The sequence below is a fragment of the Rhinoraja longicauda genome, chromosome 21, assembly GCF_053455715.1.
Source record: "Rhinoraja longicauda isolate Sanriku21f chromosome 21, sRhiLon1.1, whole genome shotgun sequence".
Classification (NCBI taxonomy): Eukaryota; Metazoa; Chordata; class Chondrichthyes; order Rajiformes; family Arhynchobatidae; genus Rhinoraja; species Rhinoraja longicauda.
The window spans coordinates 10,370,745-10,378,884 of record NC_135973.1 but is presented as its reverse complement, the minus strand read 5'-3'; the positions used below and the strand labels follow the sequence as shown (position 1 = coordinate 10,378,884).

Below are 8,140 nucleotides of genomic sequence, written 5' to 3'. Positions count from 1 at the left end.
CACAGCTTCACAACTCTCTGAGTGAAAAAGTTTTTCCTCATCTCCGTTCTAAATGGCCTACCCCTTATTCTTAAACTGTGGCTCCTGGTTCTGGACTCCCCCAAAATCGTGAACATGTTTCCTGCCTCTAGCGTGTCCAATCCCTTAATAATCTTATATGTTTCAATAAGATCCCCTCTCATCCTTCTAAATTCCAGAGTATACAAGCCTAGCCGCTCCAGTCTTTCAACATACGACAGTCCCGCCATTCCGGGAATTAACCTCGTGAATCGACGCTGCTCTTAAGCATTGAAGTATCTGAATGCAGCAGATTGTAGGGCCATATAATTTCTTCTTCACCTGGGATCACCAATGTATGTCGGTGACTCTGAAAGAGGGTTTTCGATTGATTGCCTGAAAAATACAGCATGGAAACAGGCTCTTCGGCCCACTGAGTCTACACAACCATACATTCACTCAAGTTTTAAAGAGACACAAAATGGTGCAGCAATTCAACGGGCCAGGCAGCATCCCTAGAGAACATGGAAAGGTGACGTTTCGGTTTGGAACCCTTCTTCAGACCCAAAAAGTCGCCTATCCATGTTCTCCGGGGATGCTGGCTGACCTGTTGAGTTGCTCCAGCATTTTGTCTATCCTTGGTAAACCAGCATCTGCACTTCTTTGTTACAGCACTATAGTTCCACATTAGCCCACTTTCTCTTCAACTCCCTATAAAGTAGGGGCAACCTACAAGGCCAATTAACCTACGAACCTGAATATCTTTGGGATTCAGTGGCGCAGTGGAAGAGTCGTTGCCTTATAGCGCCAGAGATCCGGGTTCAATCCTGACTACGGGTGCAGTCCGTATGGAGTTTGTATGTTCTCCCCGCGACCGCGTGGGTTTTCTCTGAGATCTTTGGTTTCCTCCAAAGATGTTCAGGTTTGTAGGTTAATTGCGTTGGTGTAATTGTAAAATTGTCCCTAGTGTGTGTGGGATAGTATTCATGTGCTGGGATCGCTGGTCTGTGTAAACTCGGTGGGCCGAAGGGCCTATTTCCACACTGCATCTTTAAACTAAACTAAACTAAACTAAAAAAATGTATGAGGAAACCAGAGCACCCAGAAGAAATCCACGCAGTCATGGAAGGAATGTGCAAACTCCACACAGACAGCACCCGGGCCTGGGTTATAGGTCGAGCAGAATAGGACTTTATTCCTTGGTGAGCAGGTGGATGAGGGGCGATCTTATAGAGGTGTACAAAATCATGAGAGGAATAGATCAGGTAGATCAAGAACCAGAGGAGGACATAGGTTTACAGTGAGGGAGGAAAGATTTAATATGAACACGGCGGGTAACCTTTTCTGCTGCCGAACGGGCTGCCGAGGAGGTGGTTGAGGCAGGTTCTATTGCATTGTTTAAGAAACATTTAGACTGATCCATGGATAGGACATGTTTGAGGGATATGGGCCAAACGCGGGCAGGTGGGACTAGTGTAGATGTGGGCAAGATGGGCCGAAGGCCCTGTTTCCACGCTGTGTGACTCTATGACTTTATGACTCTACCAAAAGCACAATTTGATGATTGACCTGGAAATAAGTATGAACATATGACAAATTGATGCCCAATTGCACTGTGCTAGAAAGAACAGTGAAATTCAATCCAATTCAAGGATCCCCACTTTTATGGCTACGCTCCCTTCACACTGCCACCATCAGGCAGGAGGTATTAAAAACCTGAAGTCCCACACCACCAGGTATAGAAACAGCTACTTTCCTTTGAACAGCTACTTTCCTACAATTGTGTTGGAAGGAATTGCAGATGCTGGTTTAAACCGAAGATAGATACAAATAGCAGAATTAACTCAGCGGGTCAGAGAGCTTGTTCTGGAGAAATGGAAGTGTTCTAAAAATGCAGTTTAAAACAGTAAGGACATGGACAGTTCATCACATAAAAAACACAGATTTATATAAAAATATAAAATAAAAAATAACAATTGAAAGTTACTTTTAATTACCTCGTCTAAATTGTTAATATATATTGGAAATAACTGGGGTCCCAGCACTGAGCCTTTGCGGCACCCCACTAGTCACTAGTGTTGATTAACAGCTGGGAAACAAAGCACAAAAATAAACAGACCCATCTCGGACAGACAAGCATTGGTTAATGGAGGTACAAGGTACATGGAGAGGACAGGTTTGGAGGGATATGGACCAAATGGTGGCAGGTGGGACTATTGTACCTGGCACATATTGGCCAGTGTGGGTAACTTGGGCCGAAGGGCCTGTTTCCACACTGTATCACTCTATGCCTCCATGGCTCTAAGTGGCTTAAATGCCTGGACTGCAAACAGTTACAATCTGAACTGATAATATTACTGTGAGGATCAAACGTGACGTATCCAGGCTGGCTGATGAAATGAACCAAATTGTGAATGGAGGTTCTGATGAGGATACAAGGTGTTGTAGGAAAGTTGGGTGGATTGGCAATGATGTGGAACAGATATGAAAAAAATCACTTCTGACCTCATGACCGAAGAAGGGTCACAGCCCGAAATGTCAGTTAATCCATGTCCATCAGAGATGCTGCCTGACCCGCTGAGTTACTCCAGCACTTTATGCCTTTTTTTCCAGAAATCTCTCCATTGATTCCAAAGTTCAAATCATTAATGTGAATTGGCAAATGGCAGAATCCATCACAAATCCATATCGCAAAATCATCACGGACAGAGGAATCTATTCATTCCATTGGGAATACTGAACCTCCAATTAATTCTTAATTAAGTTCTGCATTTCCTGCAATATTTTCCGTGGAATTTCCTTACCAAGCTTTGAGGTTTCTTTCTGTTAACAGAACAGAACAACTTGATGTTACAGAAAATATTTTCTTTCGTGTGTTATACCTTACACCTTGCAACGGACTTCCAGAGATTTTGAGAGAAATAATAACGATGATGGTGTTCCAAATTTACCACGTTTTACTGGCAAATTGCCAGTTGGAATCTATACACTAAAACTCTCGTTTGTTCGATTGTTTGTTCCTGAACTACAGCCAAAACGGTACAGGATAGCGCGACAGTTTTAAGCCCACCTTACTCACCGTCGTCCCTTTGGTGCTAATGGAAGAAGTTTCATTGGAATCGGTGTTATATTTTTTAAGTTATTCACATTTTAAAGTTTAAATCTATTTCCTAGGGAGGGAGGGGGGAGGTAGGGGGAGGGGGGGGGGAGAGGGGAGAGGGAGGGGGGTGGTGGAGGGGAGGGGGGTGGTGGGGGGGAGAGGGTGCTGCACCAATGCAGGAGAGGTTTGGGCCCAACGGGTCCACTTGGTCTAGTGTTTTATAATTCAGTGACTGTATATTTAAAGCTGCATTGATAACTGTTTTTGGAAAACAAATTCCTCATATTTAATTTGTAAAGCTTGCTTTAAGTAGTTAGTCTTGATATTCTGCTGAATAAGGATGAGGTTTCCGAGGACTTCGAAGGATGACTAAAATAGGCCAAAGTCAGCATGGTTTTGTGAAAGGGAGATTTTGCCTGACAAGTCTATAGCAGCATAGATAAAGGAGTGGCAGTGGATATTGTTTACCTGGATTATTGGAAGGGCTTTGATAAGGTGCTGCACATGAGACTGCTAAACAAGATGAGAGCCCATGGTATGAGAGGGGAGATACTAGCATGGATGAAAGATTGGCTGAATATCAGAAGGCAAAGAATGGGATAAAGGGGGATTTTTCTGGTTGGCTGCCAGTGACTATCAGTGTTCCGCAGGGGGTCGGTGCTGGAGCCGCTACTCCTCACGTTGTACATCAATAATGTGGATGATGGAAATAATGGCTTTGTGGCAATGTTTACAGATGATACAAAGATAGGTGGAAGGGCAGGTAGTATAGACGAAGCAGGGACCCTGCAGAAGGACTTGGTCAAGTTGGGAGAGTGGACAAAGAAGTGGCAAATGGAATACAGCGCAGTAAAATGTGCGGTCATGCACATTGGTAGTTGGAATAAAGGCATAGACTCTTTTCTAAATGAGTAGAGAATTTTGAAATTGGTGGTGTAAAGGGACTTGGTGCAGGATTGCCAAAGGGTTCTTTGTTGTTTAATCAGTAGCAAGAAAGGAAAATGTTAGCATTTATTTAGAAAGCACTAGAATACACAAAAACCGGGATATAATGCTGAGGCTTTATAAGGCACTGGTCAGACTGCATTTGGGGTATTGTGAGCAGTTTTGGGCCCCATATCTGGTGAAGGATGCCCTGCCATTGGAGAGGATCCAGATGTACTTTATGAGAATGATCCCGGGGATGATCGGGTAAATTTGAGATGAGCGTTGGATGTTTCTGGGCCTGTGCTCGCCAGAGTTTAGAAGGACGAGGGGGGGACCTCATTGAAACTTACGGAATAGTGAAAGGCTTGGACAGAGTGGACATGGAGAGGATGTTTCCACTAGTGGGAGAGTCTAGGTCTAGAGGCCACAGCCTCAGAAAAAAAGGACGTACCATTAGAAAGAAGATAAGGAGGGATTTATTTAATCGGAGGGTGGTGAATCTGAGGAATTAATTGCCACATACGGCTGTGGAGGCTAAATAATTGGGTATTTTTAAAGTGGAAATTGATAGATTCTTGACCAGTACGGGTGTCAAAGGTTATGGGGAGAAGACAGGAGAATGGGGTTGAGAGGGAAAGATAGATCAGCCATGATTGAATGGCGGAGTAGCTGATGGGCCGAATGGCCTAATTCTGCTCCTATAACTTATGAACTTATGTGTAAAAGGCACATGAAGGGATTTTGATGCCACAATGTAGAAATGCTATTGTTTAGGAAGCTTCAGTGTTTGACCCATTTACAATGGGAAAGGTGATCACCACGTAAACAGGCATTTATGATGGCAGAATGCTTTGATGTAGGAATTTCCCCTTCTTGTTTGTAGTTATCTCATGGTATTTAATTGAGTTTACTTTAAAGGTACATGGGAACACAGAAGCAGGCTCTTCGGCCCACCGAGTCTGTGCCGCCCAGCGATCCCCACACACTAACACTATCCTACACACACTTGGGATAATTTACAATTTTACCAAGCCTATTAGCCTCCAAATCTGTCCGTCTGTGGAGTGTGAGGGGAAACCGAAGGTTGTGGATGAAACCCAAGCAGGTCATGGGGAGAAGGTAAAAATTGCGTATAGACAGCGCCCGTGGTGAGGATCGAACCCGGGTCCCCACTGCTGCAATGCGGCAACTCTACCGCCGAGTCAGGATAGGTGAGAGGAACCTAAGGGTATTCTCTGTGATCTCGCCACGGGCACGCGTGACACGTTTCATGGTTCGTATTCCGAAATTTGCGCACGTTTAATAAATCAGCTGCAGCAAACTCCAAAACAATGATGGAAGCGAATGTTTATTGAGCACTCAGCTCTACCAATTACACCAAAGTTCACGAATTACAACTTGTGAAAAAGATCAAAAGGAGAGAGAGAGAGAGAGAGAGCAAAGGCAAACGCAATATTTGCATTTAAAGGAAGAATGATTTTATTGGTCGTCATTTTGAGAAAATAGGCAGGTGTGGATTGGAATGATGATCTTGCTGACATCCACAATAGTTGTTTGACTGCATCTTCACCGGTACTTGGAGCTCAATTGGTGTACAAGTTCCTCAAGGAATTTGTCGATGGCACGGTGAGTTGCAGGGCTGAACGTGGGCAGACGAGTGGCCAGGGTGACCACAATGATGTCAGAAAACAGCTGTGAAAGTAAAACAGGACATCGTGAGGTGGTGCTAATATATTCTCAATGCATCTTTTTTTTTTTTTTGCATGTTTGCACTTTGAGGATCTTTTATGTGCGATGCACGGGCCAAAATATCCCCAGCCTAAACACGTTCAGACTGCGGAAAGTGCACATAAATGAACTTGAAAATGCATTGCTGTTTGTCCGACTCTAACGTCACGGTGTGTGACATGGTAAGGATATGAAAGGGTTACCTACCTCAAAGTTGTGGGGATCCACAAGCAGTTCACGACCATGTTTAGTGGCCAGCTTCTCCAGGTGTTTGGGCAGGTTGTCCAGGTTTTCAGCCGCCTTCAGCACGGCATTTATTACCTTGGCGCCATGAGCTTTGACCGGGGCATCGGTGGCATGGTAGCCGCTGAAATTCGGGAAGTATGTCTTGGTTTGAGGATGGAGCTCAAACAGCCTTCAAGGAACATGGGAAAGAAAGGCAGAGAAGTAATTTGCAGACGCAGGGTACAATAAATCTCTCCTCGGATTACACTCCATTACTTCCAGACTAGCAATTACATTAGTTTGGAAAAACTGCAACTCCATTCAGAGAGTGGAGCTATTGCACACTTTATTAATAATTGTATCGCTGTTCTTGGGAAATGCAAGAAAAATGTTGACAATCACAAATAATCGATGAAAGAACAGTCAATATTCTGAACGTTTAAGAACATTACCTGGCTAAGGCATCAGCACCCACAGCTTCAGCGTGTGCCTTTATGAGTTCGGCCACATGGTGGATTTCTTGTTTGTCGGCGTCTGAGAGGGCCATTGTTGCTGAGTTTTTCTCTCTTGCCGATCTCTCGGTGCTTGCAAGATAGCTCCTGCTCGACGCGCCCTGTATTTATTGCCATCCGAGCCGAGCCGCCTCTCCCCTCCCCTCACCTCCCCATTGGTGGTGGGGACGCACTCACGGTCTATTGGATGAGCTCAAACGTAGTGATGAGGGGCGACACCGAGAGAGAGACAACCACCTGCTTCACTCACAGCTGTTAGCAAAGATATCCCACTGCACAAGGCACAACCCCTCCGCCCCACACACTTCAATTTGAAACAGTAAGTGGAAAAAAAAACTGCAGATGCTGGTTTAAATCGAAGGTAGACACAAAATGCTGGAGTAACTCAGCGGGTCAGGCAGCATCTCGGGAGAGGAGGAATGAGTGACATTTCGGGTCGTGTCTGAAGAAGTGTCTTGACCCGAAACGTTACACATTCCTTCTCTCCTGAGATGCTGCCTGACCTGCTGAGTTACTCCAGCATTTTGTGTCTACCTTCAATTTGAAACACTGTGGCAAAGGTTTACAGTTTGCGTCATGTAAATCTCCAGTAAATATACCTAAATGTATTGTGTTTCATATTATTTCATTTATTATTTTCACGCTTGCCGAGGTACAGTGAAAAGCTCTTGTTTGCGTGCTATCCAGTCAAAGAAAAGACTATGCATGAATACAATCAAGCCGCCCAGAATTCACAAATAAACGATAAACATTTAGTGCAAGAAAAGTCCGATAAAAGGTCTCCATTGAGGTACTTGGGAGGCCAGGACCGCTCTCTTGTTGAAGATAGGATTGTTTAGTTGCCTGATAACAGCTGGGATGAGATTGTCCCTGAATTTGGAAGTGTACATTTTCAGGCTTCTATACCTCTTGGCTGGTGGGAGAAGGTGACCATGGTGAGACTGGTCTTTGGTAATGTTGGTGGCCTTGCCCAGCCAGCGTGAGGTATAAATGGAGTCAATGGAAGGGAGGTTCCAATAGTCTATTGTCTATTCCTCACATATTCCTCTTGAGAGCCTCTTAAATGCCACTATTAGTTCCACTTCCACCACCAGCCCAGTCTACATATCTGCTCCTCATTCTGCCACTGGTTATTGGTGAGCCTGTGCCTGTAGTATAATGCCATTAGGATGTATGGCCTTCCTCGTTTTTCATCTCTACCATATTGCCTGTGAATGAAAGGAGGGGGAGTATGAGTGTGAACCCAAAGGTATGAACATTGAATTCTCCTACTGTAGATAAATACAAATGCCCCTCCTCTTCTTTCCCCCATCCCGACCCCCCTCTACTTTCCCCTGCCTCCCCTTCTCTCTTCTGTGCCCCACCTTGACTCAAACCTATATCCTTCCTCTGGCTTCATAATTCGCTATTCTTCAATCCTTTTATCTCAAACCTGTTTTTCATCTCTGGCCTTGCCCAACCATCTGCCTAAGGACCCCCCCACCCCCACCCCCCCCCCCCCCCCACCCCCATCCCTCCCTTTTCTTCAATGAGACCTGGGTGTCCTTGTACATCAGTCACTGAGAATAAGCATGCAGGTAGAGCAGGCAGTGAAGAAAGCTAATGGCATGTTGGCCGACATTATTAGAGGATTTGAGTTTAGGAGCAAGGA

The 8,140-nt window shown here is 44.9% G+C and overlaps 1 protein-coding gene across 1 annotated transcript; it reads right to left on the bottom strand.

The window, feature by feature from the left end:
• Positions 1–5,354: 5,354 nt before the first annotated feature.
• Positions 5,355–6,582, bottom strand: LOC144604233 (hemoglobin subunit alpha-like). Its single transcript, XM_078418451.1, has 3 exons — positions 6,430–6,582; positions 5,960–6,167; positions 5,355–5,716 (listed from the first exon to the last, which is right to left on the bottom strand). The coding sequence occupies exons 1-3, from the start codon at positions 6,522–6,524 to the stop codon at positions 5,591–5,593; spliced, it is 429 nt and encodes a 142-aa protein (XP_078274577.1). The 5' UTR covers positions 6,525–6,582; the 3' UTR covers positions 5,355–5,590.
• Positions 6,583–8,140: the final 1,558 nt, after the last annotated feature.

Excerpts from the sequence above, each read along its gene's own strand:
- LOC144604233 (XM_078418451.1), bottom strand. The coding sequence starts at position 6,524 with ATGGCCCTCTCAGACGCCGACAAACAAGAAATCCACCATGTGGCCGAA. Across the intron at positions 6,168-6,429 it reads GGTGCTGATGCCTTAGCCAG|GCTGTTTGAGCTCCATCCTC; the intron begins GTAATGTTCTTA and ends TGTTCCTTGAAG. Across the intron at positions 5,717-5,959 it reads TGGATCCCCACAACTTTGAG|CTGTTTTCTGACATCATTGT; the intron begins GTAGGTAACCCT and ends TTACTTTCACAG.